Genomic DNA, 18,495 nt, shown 5'->3' with positions numbered 1-18,495 from the left:
TATGTGAAGATAAGATCCTACATTTCTTTTACATCTCCAACAAATATTGGAAGATCTAGGGTAGCATTTTGCTATTCTAGTAGAAAGGTAAGGCTTCCTATTGCAGTAAAACCAACACCATTAAGTACGGCATACCGGAAGCTAGAGGGGGGGGAGAGAGAGGGAGAGGGGGGCTACTTCCTTTGTGCTATGTGCCCACTTCCATTTTCTCTTAGCAGCAAGCTTACGAAGCAGGAGACAAACAGTTTCCAAACACCCCTGTGAAATTGTTAGCTTTTTATTGCATTATGGTGTCATCGAACAGCCCAGGAAAGAATTATTTATTTGATCAAGTATTGGGGGCGGGGGGGGGGGGGGGGGGCTGATCTAATGCCCAACCCTGGCTGATGTATTCAACCACCCTTAACCAATTTTCCTAGGATAATACACCACGACCTGGGCACAAATGGGATCTTTTCCTCCCCATCACATGATTTTCAGGTACCAATGCTCAAGGCAAAGGGTTTTTTTTAACAAGGGGAGGACATCCCCCCCCCCCAATTTCAGTGGCTGCAAAGCCATCTACCAGACACAGTGTATGAGTTGAAGCATGGGAGGCAATCCCTCCAGTTACCAGGACTCTGAGTCCTGTTAAACACACGGAGCTGAACCCGGAAAAGATTTGTGTGTGTCTGTCTATTTGGCGTGGCCACACACCTTCCCCACAACTGTCCCATTGAATGGAGCTAAGTGATCCGGCCCTATATCAGACATCATGTGCCCTTGGTGCTTTGTGGCTGCACAACGCTCCAGGCCTGCAGAATAACTTATATATTTTAAGAAGTACAAAATCCCAGAAGGGCCTGGAACCATCAGGGAACAGGGTGGCAAAGCTTTCTTCTCAAAAGAACCAACCCGCCCACCCCACCACAGCCCCAGGGGTGTAGCTGCCAGCATCCACACAGGCCTGTTCCTTCACAGTGCCAACCGTGGCCCGACTGAGGCACTGTTAGCGGTCGGGGCGCTGTACACAAAACACCTTGGCTTGGTGATCCCCAGAAGTGGTGACCACAATGGAAGCGTCTCTGCAAAGGTAAGAAAACAGGGGGAGGGGAGGGTTAAGGAGAAGAAGAAGAAGAGATTGGATTTATACCCCGCCCTTCACTACCCAAAGGAGTCTCAGAGCTGCTGACACACTCCTTTCCCTCCCCCTCCCCACAACAGACACCCTGTGAGGCGGGTGGGGCTGAGAGAGCTCTGACAGAAACTGCCCTTTTTCAAGAACAGCTCTTGTCAGAACTATGGCTTGCCCAAGGTCATCCAGCAGCTGCAAGTGGAGGAGTGGGGAATCAAACCCGGTTCTCCCAGATTAGAGTCTGCGCACTTAACCACGACACCAAACTCAGGATGGTGATTCATCATGGCCAAAGCTCTTTTGCCGCTCAGTCCTACCTATGTTTGTTCAGAAGCAAGTCCCCAACTGATTTCAAGGGGCCTGCTCCTAATTAAGAGTATCAAGTATCACTGTCTAAAGTCTCTCTCTGTCTTTTACAACTCCTCATTGGGGGGGGGGGGGTTGCCGGAGAAATACTAAGGATGCAATCCTCCGCAGAGTTAAACTAGTCTTCAGTGCACTGATTTCAGTGGGCTTAGACAGGAGTTAATGCCCAGGGTGGAACTATAAAACCTTTCCGTTTCATAGGTCAGATCCCACAGTCTGTCAGTAGCACTCCCAGCACGGGACCTGCATGAGCTATGAGCCACCTGGGTTGTGACTCCATGGAGGAGACAGAAGGGGGCAACATTCCCCTCCTGACCAATGTTCCCTCTAAGCTGAGTTCGTGTGAGCTAGCTCACAGTTTTGTTGCCTCCAGCTCACACATTTTTGCCTTCGCTCAGGAAGGACGGCTCCAGAGCAAACTAACTGATGCAGTAGCCAAATCGCTCGCTCACGGCTTTAATGCCAGTGGCTCACAACGTAGGATTTTTGCTCACAAGACTCCACAGCTTAGAGGGAGCACTGCTCCTGACCCAGTCATCGCATGAGCTCCTCATACCACGCCGATCTTGTCTGCTTATTCCAGAATTCTTTCCCGCCAGCAGCCCCTGCAAAGGAGACAACCCCCCCCCCCGAATCTCCCCCCCCCAAACTTATTTCTTGCTCCAGGCACTCACTTGTTCAAAGCAAAGTCCAGAATTTCAGCGGAGTGGCCACGATACTCGCTGATCAGCTTGCCGGAACGCGCGTCCCAGAGATACACGGCACCATCCAGGCTGCAGGTGTAGACCACAGGAGAGTTCTCTTCCCACAGGAGCTGCACAATCCCTGACTGCAGATACAGAGGGAAACAGAACTGGCAACATCTGCACCCCCATCCACGCAGGGTGGAGCCAGATCTTAGCATACGGTCCCCTCTGAGGATTATTAGATAGCGTCCTTCAGCCATGTTTCCACAGTCTATAGATTGGTTGTTTTAAACCCTTGGCTGAACACCAAGCCTGACCTGTCCCACTGTAGCATTCACTATCGAGTTTGCACAGCACAGGAAACAGGAAACTCTCAGAGGAAAGGCTACGAATGGAATGGTGCCCGTTCCCCACCACCACCACCACCAAAAACAACACCATTTGCTCTTTGACAAGGCAAACGGGCCAAGACATGGTTCTATGGGGAAGACAGTGAATGGGGCCCAGAGGGAAAGATCTGCATATAGCTCAGGGCAGTTGCAAAAGCCAAAACTCCTTTGTCTTTTCCCACCCCTAACACTAGAGCCACAGAAATAAGAACAATTCAATCAGTAAGAATTAGAAATACACGGACAGGTATCTACCAGTTTCTTTCTTGACATGACTGCTCTGGAACAGGTTCTGAAGTGCCTGCCTGGCAGCATTTACAGCCCCCACTGTGTACCCATTTAAGGCTCAATGTAAGCAGCAGAGCTACAAGGCAACGGTGTGGCATGACAGCTACTGAGAACAGCACCACTCTTTAACTGCCAGGCTTCTCTCAGATAACACAGTGCCCCCTGGTGGTTGCTCTAAGGATCTTCTCCATTACCTCATGTTGACACTTGTGCCTCAGGGTCTGAGTGGTGAGGTCATAAATAGCCAAGGTCCCATCCAAGTAGCCAACAGCTGCCAATGGCATTCTACAACAGAAAGAGTGGGAGAATTGTTTTAGTACATCCCATGGATGATGCATTACATTCCACCTATCCCATTTTTATCCTGCCCTTCTGCCAAGGAGGTCAAAGTGGCATACAGAGCTCTCTTGTCCTCTGTTTTACTTTCACGACCCTGTGAAGTAGGTTTGGCAGAGAGAGAATGGTTGGTCCAAGGTTCTGCAGTGACCTGCAAAGTCCAGTGGGGATCTGAACCTTGGTCTCTCTGGTCCTAGTCTGGCATCCTAAAGTCACTATGCCAGTGACCAATGTTCCCCCTAAGCCGTGGACTCCTGTGAGCAAAAATTCTACTTTGTGAGCTACGGGCATTAAAGTTCTGAGCAAGTGATTTGGCTACTGCATAAATTAGTTTGCTCTGGAGCCATCCTTCCTGAGCTAAGACAAAAATCTGTGAGCCGGAGGCTAAAAAACTGTGAGCTTGCTCACACTAACTCAGCTTAGGGGGAACACTGCCAGTGCCTGTCCTATGGAGAAACAGCTGGCCCGGGCTGAGGGAGTTGGTTTTAACCCTTAATGAGGACCTCACTTGCACCAGGTTTCTCTTGTTCGCTCAATGTCTTCACCATGTTCCACCTGGTTTCCCCTCAGGTATTATGGTTACATGGATGTTAGCTTATCATATCTGACACATGAGAGATAGGATTATAAAAAGAACAAAATGCCTGAGTTTGTTAATTCTGTAAAAGGATTAATGTGTTTATTTCAAAAAGCAGAGGCTAAATGGTAAAGAAACAACATCAGCGAATAAACACTCCATAGAACACAAGCACCCTTTCGTTAGTCTTAACTAGCTTTACTTTTAAGACACCTTTAACTCCACTAGACCCAAATTCTCGGCAGGAAAGCAACACAATGTTTGTTTCTCTTAAGAACAACTCGGTACTGATTACAACCCCTTATTTTCAGTAGCCCTAATCAAATATAACAAACTCTGTTTACAATTGATCTCAGTGGCCAGACTATATCTGAAGAAAAACAATGCTTGGAATAAGCAGTAGACTTTCAGCCTTTCCCCCTTAACATCCTCCCTCCTAGAGTCAAAATACTAATGTGTTTAGGTCACAGGTACCTGACCTGTCTCTCAGACATTTCCACAGGAAGTAACCTTTCAAAACCTCTCAGTTGTTCTGTGTGGCCCCAAACACTGTGAGGGGAGAGGACAGGCCCATGAGAAGAAGAAGAGATTGGATTTATACCCCGCCCTTCACTACCCAAAGGGGTCTCAGAGCGGCTTACAAACTCCTTTCCCCTTCCCCTCCCCACAACAGACACCCTGTGAGGTAGTAGGTGGGGCTGAGAGAGCTCTTGACAGAAACTGCTCTTTTTCAAGAACAGCCCTTATCAGAACTACGGCTTGCCCAAGGCCATCCAGCCAGGTGCAAGTGGAGGAGTGGGGAATCAACCCCGGTTCTCCCAGATTAGAGTCTGCGCACTTAACCACGACACCAAACTGGCTCCCAGTTTGTGCAGGAAATGTGCAGGAAGAGAGCATGAAGCCCCAACTTCCTCCTCACAGCATATGTAGCTGTGCAGAGCAGTAGAGAGTGAATGTGGAGCTGAAGAGTTGCTATGGCACCCATGAACTGACTCATGTCCCAGGTTAATGTGCATTCTGGGCCCTTCCTCCCTCTGGATTAGATGATCCTGTTGCTCTGGATACTATAATATCTTTGCAGGACTTGGTGAATATCTCAACGGAGGGGAGGACAACCGACTATCTGTCATGTCACCCCCTCCCGACAGAGTTAGGGCCTCCTCAATTACAAAAGGGCAGGTGCTGAGGGCACACCAGCCCCCTTCAGTCAGAAAAGTGGCCAGGCGGCAGTTACCACAAGAAAAGATTCTTTCAGCACCATAACAGACATAACCCAGATAGGGGATGGCTAGCTTTTTCTTCTTTCAGCAGCTCTGGGTTATTTCCAAAGCAACAAGTGCAGAAAGGGGAAAGAGCTCTGAGTGGATACGCCAAGTGCACTAAGCCGTCTGGCCAGAGCAACAGTCTCGCCTCCTTGCCAAAGAAGTTGCCCAGTACGGCACTCGGCTGCCCCTTACCAGGCCCACAAGTCCCAAAGTCGGCCACCTTTATGAAGGCCACAAAGAGACCTCCCCCCACGCCCAATGCTCACACGTTGCAGAAGCCCAGGGACTCAACTGAGTTGGATTCAGCTTCCTCAGATTCACTTGCTGAAGGCTTGGGGACAACGCTCTCTGCTCTGAACACAAAGACAACCTGCAGCAGCGAAAGAGCCAGTGTCAGCATCAAAAGCATCAGCACACTGTCAAAGGCACTCTGGAGGGAATGCTCGCCAAGTGCAAAGACAAAAATCGAACTCTCCTCTCGCGAGGGTGTTCTTATGCCCAAGTCTACTGGTCCCATGTGGCGGGTGTCACTTTTCAAATAATAGGAATCCAACGTATATTATGTGAATGTACTGCATTACCATCTAGGACAGCATTAATGAACAGCCAGTGGGGTAGACTAGGACTTGGACGATGTAGCTTCAAACCAGCCACACACACTCTCAGCCTAACCTCCCTCACAGGTTTCTCTTTAGGATATAATCGGGAAGGGAGAACCACATATGCCACCATGAGGAGGAGGAGGAGGAGGAAGAAGAAGAAGAGGAGGTAGAAGAAGAGGAAGAGGAAGAAGAAGAGGCGGAAGAAGAAGAGGAAAAAGAAGAGGAGGAGGAGGAGATTGGATTTATACCTCACCCTTCACTACCCAAAGGTGTCTCAGAGCGGCTTACAAACTCCTTTCCCTTCCCCTCCCCACAACAGACACCCTGTGAGGTCGGTGGGGCCGAGAGAGCTCTTGACAGAAACTGCCCTTTTTCAAGAACAGCTCTTATCAGAGCTACAGCTTGCCCAAGGCCATCCAGCCAGGTGCAAGTGGAGGAGTGGGGAATCAAACCCGGTTCTCCCAGATTAGAGTCCGCGCACTTAACCACGACACCAATCCCCCCCTTGTAGGAAGGGTGGGATAAAAAATATACCAGACAGACAGATGACAAAACAACTGCTCAGTGTTCCAGTTTTAAAGAGATGAGCTTTAAAAACCGATTAAGTGTAGGAACTGGGTTGTTTCAGCTTTGTAAGCTTGGTAGAGGTAAAGGTTTCCCTTGCTTAGAAGCCAGTCAAATCCGACTCTAGGGTTGTGGTGCTCATCTCCGCTTCCAAGCCGAAGAGCCAGCGCTGTTCGAAGACTTCTCCGTGGTCATGTGGCCGGCATGACTAGATGCCGAGGTGCACGGAACGGTGTTACCTTCCCACTGAAGCGGTACCTATTTCTCTACTTGCGATTTCTTGCTTTTGAACTACTAGGTTGGCAGGAGCTGGGACCAGAGACAGGAGCTCATTCCATCATGCGGCACTCGGGTCTCGAAATGCTGAACTACCGACCTTCCAGCCTGCAGTTCAGCATCTTAACCACTTGAGCCACTGCAGCTCCTAAGCTTGGTAGAACAGGATCCATTTATTGGGTTGGATCCTAAGAACAACGAGCAGAGCTCTTCCTGCCACAGCCTCACGCCCCTTTACCTCCCTCAAAGCCATGAAAGGTGAGGGGACTCTTGGGAATAGCGCAAGATGAGGCACGGGAAGACTACAGCTGGAAGGGGAAATCCATGGAAGTTTCACAGATTCCTATTGGGAGTGGAAGCATTTCAAACGACGGGTGAGAAGCCTGGATCTAACCCTTTCTTTATTGAAGCTCTAGATATACTGGCCGTGAAATCTGTTCTCCCAAGGGGCTTTAAAGAAAAGGTTTAAAAACAGAGAGGTCAGCCAAAAATGCCATGCCCAGAGCAGATACTGGAAGAGTAACACAACCACCACATTTATGATCTAACATGGTCCCAACTACGTGCAGATCAAAGCTGGAAAAGAAATCCAGCTGGAAAAGATGCGGGTAGGGGAAAAAAGATCTCCTTTTCTAGAAGCAACAGTTCATAGTGGTTTGACTTGTGTTGTGAGGCTTTCTGCTGCCAAGCCAATGCTATTTTCCAAAAAAGAACAGTCCACAAGACCAGAAAAGCCAGCAGCCAACAAAACTATCAGCTTGACAGGCAATGCAGGCTGTTCACTGGAAAGAATAAGGAGAGTTCCCCCCCCCCTTTCCAGGTGAAAAGATTTGTTCATCCCAGCGAGGAGAAAAAGGAGGCACTAACCTTGCCAGTCGCAGAGTTCACTAACTTGGCATGGCAGTCGACAGAGCCCATCAGGACGAGGCTGCCATCCTTATTGCTGGCCACACAAGTCAAAGGGCCCTGGTGCCCATCTTGACCTGGCCGAATTTGGTAAAAAGCAGAGGTCACATCACTAAGGAACATACCTAAACAAGTGCAGAACTCGGCAAAGGGCTTCAGCCCACGCCCTCCATTCACCCTCTAGCTCTCCCAGCACCTTGACCCGGAATACCCTGTTATCCTTGGGCAGGAGTGCCCCAATGCCTATAGAAGCTCTCCTGTACCCTTCTGCACATTCCCAGCTGAGGCTCCTCAGCCACAAGAAGAGGAAACCGACATGCTAAGCAGCACAGAGGAGAAGTCCTGCGTAAGCTGACAAGTGAGGCATCGCTTTACCAGGGCTGACCTGATAAGCTATCCTCAGGTTTCCCTTCATTCCTTGGAACCAGTGTTCCCTCTCAGCTGCGTTAGTGTGACCTAGCACAGTTTTTTAGCCTCCAGCTCACAGATTTTTGCCTTCGCTCAGGAAGGACGGCTCCAGAGCAAACTAACTGATGCCGCAGCCAAATGGCTCGCTGTCCACTTTAATGCCAGTAGCTCACAAAGTAGAATTTTTGCTCACAAGTCTCCACGGCTTAGAGGGAGCATGGCTTGGGACCCGCCCACATGCCTAGAAAGAGGCTGCTTCCTGCCTTTATCATTTTCTCTGACACAAGAGCTATGACAGTGGGCTGAAAGCCATCCTGCTCTGCAACGAGGTATCGCTTCTGATTTTTTGACAGTAAATGGAAACAGGCAAGGACAGGGAGTGAAACTTTTGGTACCTTTTAAGACATGCAGCGAGCTGCCTTGCTTCAGATCCCAGAAGCGCACAGTCCCATCTTCGTAACCAACCACAGCTCTCTTCCCTGCAGCGAACATCTTTGCGTTAGTAGCTCTAAGAGGACTCGGAGCCTTCTTTCCCAAAGCCCTTCTCAGCTCTTAAATAGGGGTGTTCATTCAACAATAAAGGTAAAGGTTCCCTTGCTGGAAAGCCAGTCGTGTCCGACTCTAGGGTTGCGGTGCTCATCTCCGTTTCAAAGCCGAAGAGCCAGCGCTGTCCGAAAACGTTTCCGTGGTCATGTGGCCGGCACGACTAAACACCAAGGCGCACGGAACGCTGTTACCTTCCCACCAAAGTGGTACCTAATTATCTACTTGCAATTTCTTGCTTTCGAACTGCTAGGTTGGCAGGAGCTGGAACCAGAGACGGCAACTCGGGTCTCGAACTGCTGTACTACTGACCTTCCACAGCCTGCAGTTCAGCGTCTTAACCACTTGAGTCACCGCAGCTCCCATTCGACAATACCAAGCCCCCCCCCAAAAAAAAACACCTAGAAAATACATTATTGGAATTTTTCAGGTATTTTTTTCAACCGAACATAAAGCTCGGAATTGTCTAAAGCTATCTGAAATGACCGAGTCCAAAAAACCACGAAAATACTCAGGATTTTTCAGGGCTGCCGAATAGCTGGTGTTTAAAGGGACTGCCTTCCCTTTAAACATCTTCTGGGTGAACTCACCGCTTCAGAGTTCACTCACAGCACTGCTTACAAAAGGCATTTAAAAGAACTGTGTTCCCTTTAAATGCCCTTTCCCCCCTCCAATGTAAATAATGGTGGATGGGGGCACCTTCTTTTGGGGCTCATAGAATTTGACACCCTGGTCCAATCTTTTTGAAACTTGGGGTGTTGTGTGTTGTTTTTAGGCGAGGCACCAGCAGCTATGCTACAAATTTGGTGCCTCTACCTCAAAAAACAACCCCACAGTGCCCCCCGGATCGATTCTCCATTATATCCTATGGGGACCATTGACTATAACAGTCCCTATAGGGTACAATGGAGCCAAAAAAATTCAGGAATCCCGAATATTTACAGGATCCAAGTATCATACCAGTAATGGGATTTGGGAATATCAGGAAATATTGATATTCTCCCAGTTCAATATACCCAACCCAAAAAATACCGAAGTTCTTTTTTTGCACACCCCTACTCTTAAACAATACCTTGCCATCCCTCACAGCACAGGAAAACCAAGGGTGTACTTGGAAGGACAAAGTCTCACAGCACTCCTCCCACTAAGCATTTTATTTACGTATGTTATTGATAGTCCACCTTTCTCACTGGGACTCAAGGTGGATCACACAGAGTTAAGTCAATATGACCCACAGGACAGGACACCTAATCAACAATACAATAAGATTTCTATTGTAGAAACTTGGAACCAGCCATCTGAAAACAGAACTGAAGCAAAACACAGGTATTAACATGATGCATTAAACAAATGACACAGTGGAACCCTACGGACAGCAACAGGCAGTATGAGTTATACACATTAGTACAGATCACAGTTCCTGAACCTTTACCCAAGTAGCTGTCAGGTAGCCCTGTCATAGATCTAGAATGTGGAGGGGTGCACTCCTTCTCCTCGTTCTCAGCTCTTCCCTGTCCAGCTACTGGGCGCTATCTCATGCTTGACCTTGTAGTCTCCAGCTGCAATTACTCGGCTGGGAAAGTTAAGCTTTGCCTGCTTGCTTTTGCCCACGTGCACGGACTATAACCATTGGCTTATGCTTACAAGGGGGGGGGGCTGCTCAAGCCCCTTACTTATCCATTCTGGGCTATTCCTGACACAAGCTGTACACATGTTCTTTGGTACTGGAACCACTAATAAACATAAGAAGTTAACTTCTTATGAAGCCCTGTGTGGTGTGACCTGACTGAGGAGCCTGACAGTAGCTTTCCAAATGATTCTATACAGTGCAACTCCATCCCCCGTGTAGAAAAGCCCTCCAGAAAACTCAGGTTTGCATCGCTTTTAGAAAGCCAGGAGAGTGGGAGCCTTCTTGACCTCATCAGGCATTTCCACCCCAGCACCAATTCTGCAAGCCAATTTCCACATCCCAGGCCCCATTCCTGACCGTCAGGGAGGACATGCCCACAAGTGGCTGGACAGTTTGGCCCTTGAAATGTCTTGCAGTCTCCGCCAGGGATCTTCCACATCCAAGAGTTGCCATCAGCTGTGCCAGCTAGGAGGATGTGGGCCTGAGGATGCCACTCCATCCACTGGGGTTGAGAAGAAAGAAAAGTCAGACTGGGAGATGAACAAAATGGTATGGATCTAAATGCTTTTGTATGTAAGGAACAAATTCCTGCCCAAACAATTGAGCTGCTTGAAACCGTTCCAATAGCTTAGACCTAAATATATTTACTAAGAACAAATAATACTCAACATATAAATAGCACTTTATAATACAATAAATAGTACTTCAAGAAAGTTTAACATACAGTTCCTCAATACAAAGTTTGAGTCCAGTGGGACCTTTAAGACCAACAGAGTTTTATTCAAGGTAGAAGCTTTCATGTGCACGCACACTTCTTTAGATACAATGAAATGGAAATCACCAGTCCATCCATATAGGTAGAGGGTGAGCAGTAAATTAGTGTACAGCATAATGAAGATGTTTAACAGATTCAAGGACCAAACAGGAACAACAAGCTTAGTTTATATGGTTACCATCTGTTTGTGTTTAACTCGGAGACTGATGGGCAGATGCTGAGAGCAATTAACTGAGACCCTGCCATGACACTCCGTCTGTCTCCTCTCAAGAATCCAGGCGACCTTACAGCATCTTTGAAGTGGGGTGATTGACTGTGTAGAGTTATGTCCCCTGTCCCCAGACCAGAGAAATACATTCCAATCTATCATTCCCCACTATTCTATTATTCCAAATAAGAAATAGAATAAAATAAAGATGATGTATGGTCCTTCTGGGGGACTGGTGAGAATACAAGTGTAAAGCCATATGTAGTGATACAAGAAACCAATATCCCTGTTAAGTCCTGGGGATTTCATTGTTCAGAGTGTTGTAATGACTCACAACTCAGCAATTTCCCTTTCTAGTCTGTTCCTGAAGTTCCTTTGCAATAAAACAGCTACTCTGAGGTCACCCATTGAATGTCCTGGAAGGTTGACGTGCTCTCCTACAGGTTTCTCAGCCTTGTGATTCTTGATGTCAGATTTGTGTCCATTTATCCTTTGGCGTAGGGTTGGACCTGTTTCCCCTATGCAGAGAACTGAATATTTAACGGCATAAACAATGTTAGAAGATGAGCATGTGAATAAGCTTGAGTTGATGTTGTTAGGTCCAGTGATTGTGTTGTCTGGGTGTATGCCGCAGCAAAGTTGGCATCTGGGTTTATTACAAGCTCTGGTCCCAGTGTCTGGCAACATTGCCAGAGCGATGCGTAGCGTCACATCCTGGCGATGGCAGTGCAACGCGTATCGCTGTCCCCCGCGGCAAGGATTCTGTGAAGACGTGTGGATCCCCCGCCGCGGCTTGGTAGCCCTAACTGATGGCCAAGGCAAAATTTCACCTGGGGCCTTTGTAGCACCCCCCGCTTTCCACCAGCATTTTGTTCTGGTGATATGAATTTGGATACCATGTCAATTCCATGTGATTCTGTGCATTTCTGAATGGGTGTGACAAAGCTGAATCCATTTTGCAAGAACTGCTAAATAAACAGTGTTTGACCCTGCAACAAACCCTCATCAAAAATCTGTACTTTCAGCTCTGTCAAATAATCCTCCAGTTTATTTCCTAATGTCTAACGTTGTTAATGGCTTAATTCTGGTGAGGCAAGTGTGAGTTTGTCTGCTGTTTTATTGTGTAGTTTGATACCCTGTGGATTAAACACATTATTATTTATTTATTATTAATTGGATTTATATCCCGCCCTCCCCAAATGGGCTCAGGGCGGCTAACAACAGAGGCAAATGCTATTACAAACAGTTAAAGCAGCATAAAAACAATCATTAAATAAAGTGCGGTGCCCTTGATGTTGAGTCTTAGTCCAAGATGGGTTCCATTTGTCAACCTAACCTGACAGCATACGTTCTTCGGTCATCTAGGCGTCTTCCCAGGGCCGGCTCACCTCTAGGTCTAATCCACCGTCGAAGATGGCAGCTCAGTGGTGGTACAATGACGGCGGCGGCTCCTATGCAAAGGCCTGGCGGAAGAGCTCCATCTTACAGGCCCTGCGGAACTGCGCCAGGTCCCGCAGGGCCTGGATCTTCTCTGGGAGCTCGTTCCCCCAGACAGGAGCCGCCGCCGAGAAAGCCCTGGCCCTGGTTGCAGCCAACTTGATGTCCTTGGGGCCTGGAACCTCCAATAGGTGCTGCACCCCCGACCGTGGTGCTCTTGGGGGAAGATATGGGGAAAGGCGGTTCCTTAGGTACGCTGGACCCTGGCCATCAAGGGCTTTATAGGTAAGAACCAGCACTTTGAAGCGAATCCGGTGCGCTATAGGCAGCCAGTACAGCGCCTTCAGCACAGGTTGGACGTGGTCCCGTTTAGTGAGACCCATCAACAGCCTGGCCGCCGCATTGTACACCAGCTGCAGCTTCCGGATTTGTGACAAAGGCAGCCCCATGTAGAGAGTGTTACAGTAGTCCAACCTTGAGGTGACCGTCGCATGGATCACTGTGGCCAAGTCTTCGCGGTCAAGGAAAGGAACCAACTGCCGCGCCAGCCGAAGATGGTAAAAGGCTGACTTGGCAGCGGCTGCCACCTGGGCCTCCATCAATAAGGAGGAGTCCTGGAGCACTCCCAAACTACTAACCCTCAACACTGGCACCAACAGTGCCCCATCGAAGGCTGGGAGAGGGAGCCCCAATCCCGACCCGACTTAGGCCCAGGACCTCCGTCTTCGCCGGGTTTAACTTCAGCCGACTCAGTCGGAGCCAACCAGCCACAGCTTGTAATGCCTGATGAAGGTCATCTGGGTCGAAGTTCGACCGGCTGCCCAGCATCCTTGCAGGAACGAGGCAAACCACTGAAGGGCGAGCCCCTGAATCCCCACGTCGGCGAGGCAGTGGGGCAGCAGCTGATGGTCGACCGTATCAAAAGCGGCCGACAGATCTAACAACAGCAATGCCGCCACACAACCTCGATCCAGCTGCCTACAGAGGTTGTCAGTCAGGGCGACCAATGCCGTCTCCGTCCCATGACCCAGGCGAAAACCGGACTGGAAGGGATCTAGGACTGAAGCATCCTCCAGAAAGCCCTGTAGCTGTAACGCCACCGCCCTCTCTATAAGTTTGCCCAAATAGGGCAAATTGGACACCGGCCGATAGCTGGCCAATTCAGTCGGGTCCAAAGGTGACTTTTCAGGAGGGGGCGGACCATCGCCTCCTTGAGTGCTCCGGGGAATCGTCCCTTCGAAAGGGACTTGTTGATAATCTCCCGCAGGGCACCTTGAAACCCCTCGTTGGCCCACTTTAATGAGCCAGGAGGGGCACGGATCAAGGTTGCATGTGGTTGGGCGCACAGATATGAGCAGTCTGTCAACTTTGTCCAGGCTGAGTGGGCTAAAACATTCTAAACCCGGAACTGAAGGCGTGCAAGGGGCCTCATGTTCGCTCACTGTCTCAATTGTGGCAGGGAGGTTGCGGCGGAGCGCCAAGACTTTATCTGCAAAATAGCTCGCAAAAGCCTCACAGCCAATGTCCAATTATCTACAGTAATCCTGAAGAAGCCTATTTTGTTTGAATTAAGTGCCCTGCATGGTGGGCCTAGCGTCTATCCACAGGATATCCACAGGATATCAAATGACACAATAAAACAGCAGACAGATTCCCACTTGCATCACCAGAATTAAGCCATTTCAGGCACAGCACCTGAAAACCCACCAGAGGAAGATCTGCCAAAAATGGCTTAGGGCCTATGCAGGGAACCTGTTTTCCATGGGCCTCCTCTGGAGTCTGAACTTTTTCAAATAATTATGTTTCTAGAGTACAAGGCCTGCCTGCCTGCCTTGCTGGTTAGACTAAGAGGTCCATCTAGCCCAGCATTTTTCTGAATAGTGGCCGGTCGGCCAGACAACCCTCAGAAGTTTACGAACAAGGTATGCAGGAGGCAGCCACCTCAGAATCCTGCAAGCAGAGGCACACTGGCCCTGAAATATAAAGGTTTCCGTGGATTTATTAAAATCTAAGTAAGATCCTCACCCCTGCCCCCTCGTGAGTGCAAAGGAAGTCTTTGGAACGCACTGGCAGCCCTTCATAAATGCAACAAAGTGAACAAAAACTCGCTGAGGCCGAAATTCATGACTTCATCACAATGCATACCGTAATTTCGAACATCTGCAGACAGCAAGGGCGAGACGGACATATCATCGTGGCTGGCTAGTGGGTCACGGTATTGAACTGTGGCACGTCCTTATTAAGCGCCAAACTCAAGAAATTAGCAACCCTTTCCTTGCAAAACAGAAACGGTCCCTTCCAGCACTAGATCACTAGCCAGCCAGTGAAGCCTGCATTACCAACTTCAGTTTTCTTTTAAGCTTCTTTCCAGTTCCAGTAAGGCTTGAGGAAAACTGTTTCAGTGTATCTGATTAAGTCTGTATCTCCGACTCGCTTTTCCCTCCACTGCTAAACTCCGAGGATCTTCGCTCAAGAGAGACCACCAACATCTCCGGAAAGCGGTAAGGGCATTCCGAGAAGCCAAGAGGAAGGGGCGGGAAGAAGGGAGACCAAAAAACTCTTTTGGCTTTCACGCCACTGACAAAGCAGAGCCAGCCATTGACTGGGAGTGCCCCCAAGAGGGGAGAAGCTGCTACAGCATGCTCCCAAGAAGACTGGGTTTAAGAGAAAAGTTCTCAAATGAGCATCTGAGGAAGTGTGCCTTGTATACGAAAGCTCATACCTTGAATAAACTTTTGTTGGTCTTAAAGGTGCCCCCCACGGGACTCAAAATCTGCTTAAATGAAAGTGCAGCGAGGGAGATCTAGTGCTGTTTGGGCCCCTCGCAGGCTGCCTGCAACTTCCTCAAAGCCGCCAAAACCAGAGTGACCAAAAGCTTATGATCCCCCCAAAAACACATTTGAGTCCAAGGGCACTTTTAAAGCCAACCAGGTTTAATTCTGGGTATAAGCTTCCATGTGCATGCTCGCTTCTATAGATAAGAAGTGCGCCTGCACACGAAAGCTTCTACCCAGAATTAAACTTTGTTGGTCTTAAAGGTGCCCCTGGACTCAAACATTGGTCTATTTCTTCAGGCAAAATGGCTACCCCACCTGAATCTAAGGAAGTTCTGTTAATTATCTTTCTGATTCAGGCAGCATTTTCCCAGTTTTTGCCCAGTTTTGGTCTTCTGGCTGGTTCTCAGTGAAGCTGACCAAGGCTACTCTGGTTGCTCACTGGGGCACCAGCACTACCTTCTCACACTGAAACGGGCACCCTGGAATCTGCAAACCCCGTTCCTCACCTCCAAGTCACCCACTTCAAAAGACCAGATCTCCTCTTTGGTATCCACCCGCCATACTTTGATCAGCCCACTCATGTCACCTGTGGCCACGAAGGTGGAGTCATGGCTGAAACCCGCACAAGTGACGGAGTCTTTGTGACCTAGGAATAATTAAGAAAAAGAGATCAAGGTTTGTGTGTACTGGCTATTTTAACATAAGTAAGTGTAGCCAAAAGGCAACAGAGATTCACACAATTCAGCAGATCAGGGCAATAACTCAAAACTTTTGTAACTCGCCCGATACTCCTGGCTACTCCCTTCTCATCTGAACCACATGTCAACAGCTCCTCCTATATTTCACCAACAGTGTAGAACAGTGGCTAAGAGATGTGAGCTGTGCAGTGTTCCAAGAAATGCCAGTTCAAACTTGCCCTGTGCCATGAATTCGAGAGGTGGCATCAGGCCGTGTTCTCACAGCCTCATTCTCTAGTCCCCTTCCCCCACCCAAATCCACCAGCACTACCATAAGGATAACTGAGAATGTATGTAAAATATTTGGAACCCTCTAAAAAGTCTTTGGACAGCACTGGCTCTTCGGCTTGGAAATGGAGATGAGCACCGCAACCCTAGAGTCAGATTCGACTGTTTTTCGAGCAAGGGAAACCTTTACCTTTACCTAAAATGTCACAAAAATGCTAATGACGTTATCTGCATCAGCCTCCTGTCGCAACACCACCAGCCGTGTCAACTTTTTTTTATGATACAAAAGGTCACTTTGACTTACATTCTTGGTCAGTGGAATCATGCACACATGGCAGTCATTTTGAGAGTGCGCTTTCACATACACACACTAAATAACACACTTTCAATCCACTTTGCCACTGGACTTTACTGTGTGCAGTGGTAAAATCCACTTGCAAACAGTTGCTGAAGTGGATTGAAAGTGCATAATTTAGCGTGTGTGAAAGCGCTCACAGTCTTTGAGTGCCAAAAAATAGCAAGAGGACATACTGTCATCTCAAATGGGAAACAGCATCCACTGTTACTTCCTCCCATTCAAATTTCAGACACACAACGTACCACTACCAGTTTGGTGTAGTGGTTAAGTGCGCGGACTCTAATCTGGGAGAACCGGGTTTGATTCCCCACTCCTCCGCTTGCACCTGGCTGGATGACCTTGGGCAAGGCGCAGTTCTGATAAGAGCTGTTCTTGGAAAAGAGCAGTTTCTGTCAAGAGCTCTCTCAGCCCCACCTACCTCACAGGGTGTCTGTTGTGGGGAGGGGAAGAGAAAGGAGTTTGTAAGCCGCTCTGAGACTCCTTTGTGTAGTGAAGGGCGGGGTATAAACCCAATCTCTTCTTCTTCTTTTGCTACTCCAGAGTATTAGAGTAGGATTTGGGAGACCCAGGTTCAAATTGCCATTCTGCCACAGACGCTTACCGGGTGGCCCTGAGCCAGTCACACCCACTCAGATAAACTACCTCACAGGGTTGTTGGGCAGATAAAGTGGAGGAGAGGAGAACAATGTAAGCTGCTTTGGGTCTCCACTGTGGAGAAAGGTGAGCTATTAATGAAGGAAATAAAGAGAAATCACTTCATTCCTGATATACAGAGAAGTAGCTGGCTAAATCTACTTTTTGCTACTGATATAAGCCAAATATGGCAATGAATGTTGTCAAGCCAGTATTAAGTGGGAGAACAGGGGTGGCTCACCTGAGCATTCAAAGAGGAGCTCGCCATCACTGAGGTGCCACACGTAGGCCTTGTCATCTTCTCCGCCTGTCACTGCCAACGTGTTGGTCTTGGGATCAATGCTGACACAGAAAACAGACGCTGTGGAAGACAAACAGAATATTAACAACTAGCCTGATACCCGTGCTTCGCTATGGTATTTAACATCCATAAATCCAGTTATAATACTGATGATGTAAAGTTTGAAATGTAACATTTGTTGTAGGAATACTAATGGAGAAGATGGTAGTGTAAAAAATGAAGCGAGACATACATACTTTTTTTTTCTCTACTGAAGGACCTCTCTGAAGACTGCTGGGGCAGGCTCGCTCATGGCTTTAAGCACCCTGCAACCACTGCTACACTTGACAGACAACCGCCTGTTAGGTGTAGGAGGTGGGGTGGAGTGTGTTGGAAGCCATGAGAGAGGCTGGACCAGCACCATCACTAAGGTGATCCTGCTGGGGCGGCGTCCCTGATGGATTAAAGTACCCTGGCCCTGCTACTACACCAGGGCCAGCAGCAGGGCTAAGGCAATCTTGCTGAGCAAACCTCCCCGGCGGCTGTAAGCACCCCACCTCCTCTCCTACACCTGCCAGGCAGCTGCCTGTCCAGTGTAGGAGGGGGGAGGAGTATGAGACGCCACCGTGGAGGCGGGGCTGGCAGGATCACTAAGGCGTTACTGCTGGGGCAGGCTCCCTCATGGCTTTAAGCACCCTGCAACTGCTGCTGCACCTGACAGACAACTGCCTGTCAGGTATAGGAGGGGGGAGCACGTGTGAAGCCATAGGGAGGCTTGGCCAGCAGCTTTGCTTCACCTCACAGGCAGTTGGCCACTCCTGATTTCCTCAACTGTCATTAGCTTTCTGTAGTCCCCTGTAACTGGGTTTTTTTTTTACCTCAGAACACGGAGCTCTGTAGCTGACCAATCAGAGAGTGGGGGGTGCAAGGAGGCAGCAGCCTGGCAGCTACATAAGAATGAATGGGGGGAGCACATTTTACCCCTTTTGACCCCCTTAAGGTTCGAATTTCTAAAAAAACCCCTTCTTCGTGAGCATCTACGTCACAGTAGGAGCGCTCTCCCCGAATTTCCGGTTTCTAGGTCCAGCGGTTTGGCCTGGGGGTTGATTTTA

At 48.7% G+C, this 18,495-nt stretch overlaps 1 protein-coding gene across 1 annotated transcript in view; it reads right to left on the bottom strand.

The window, feature by feature from the left end:
* Window positions 1-349: 349 nt before the first annotated feature.
* Window positions 350-18,495, bottom strand: part of AAMP (angio associated migratory cell protein) — a 23,524-nt gene continuing 5,378 nt past the window's right edge. The window contains exons 3-11 of the mRNA XM_015410027.1: window positions 17,345-17,464; window positions 15,654-15,793; window positions 10,308-10,452; window positions 8,173-8,256; window positions 7,331-7,446; window positions 5,288-5,391; window positions 3,038-3,128; window positions 2,155-2,309; window positions 350-1,064 (exon numbers count right to left, since the gene is read on the bottom strand). Of these exons, the coding sequence (XP_015265513.1) occupies window positions 989-1,064; window positions 2,155-2,309; window positions 3,038-3,128; window positions 5,288-5,391; window positions 7,331-7,446; window positions 8,173-8,256; window positions 10,308-10,452; window positions 15,654-15,793; window positions 17,345-17,464 (1,031 nt within the window). The 3' untranslated portion in view covers window positions 350-988. The remainder of the gene's footprint in view (window positions 1,065-2,154; window positions 2,310-3,037; window positions 3,129-5,287; window positions 5,392-7,330; window positions 7,447-8,172; window positions 8,257-10,307; window positions 10,453-15,653; window positions 15,794-17,344; window positions 17,465-18,495) is intronic.

The sequence above is a fragment of the Gekko japonicus genome, unplaced genomic scaffold (assembly GCF_001447785.1).
Source record: "Gekko japonicus isolate JY-2015 unplaced genomic scaffold, Gekko_japonicus_V1.1 scaffold219, whole genome shotgun sequence".
NCBI lineage: Eukaryota > Metazoa > Chordata > Lepidosauria > Squamata > Gekkonidae > Gekko > Gekko japonicus.
The sequence above is the reverse complement of the archived record's forward strand: the minus strand, read 5'-3'. Positions and strand labels throughout refer to the sequence as shown.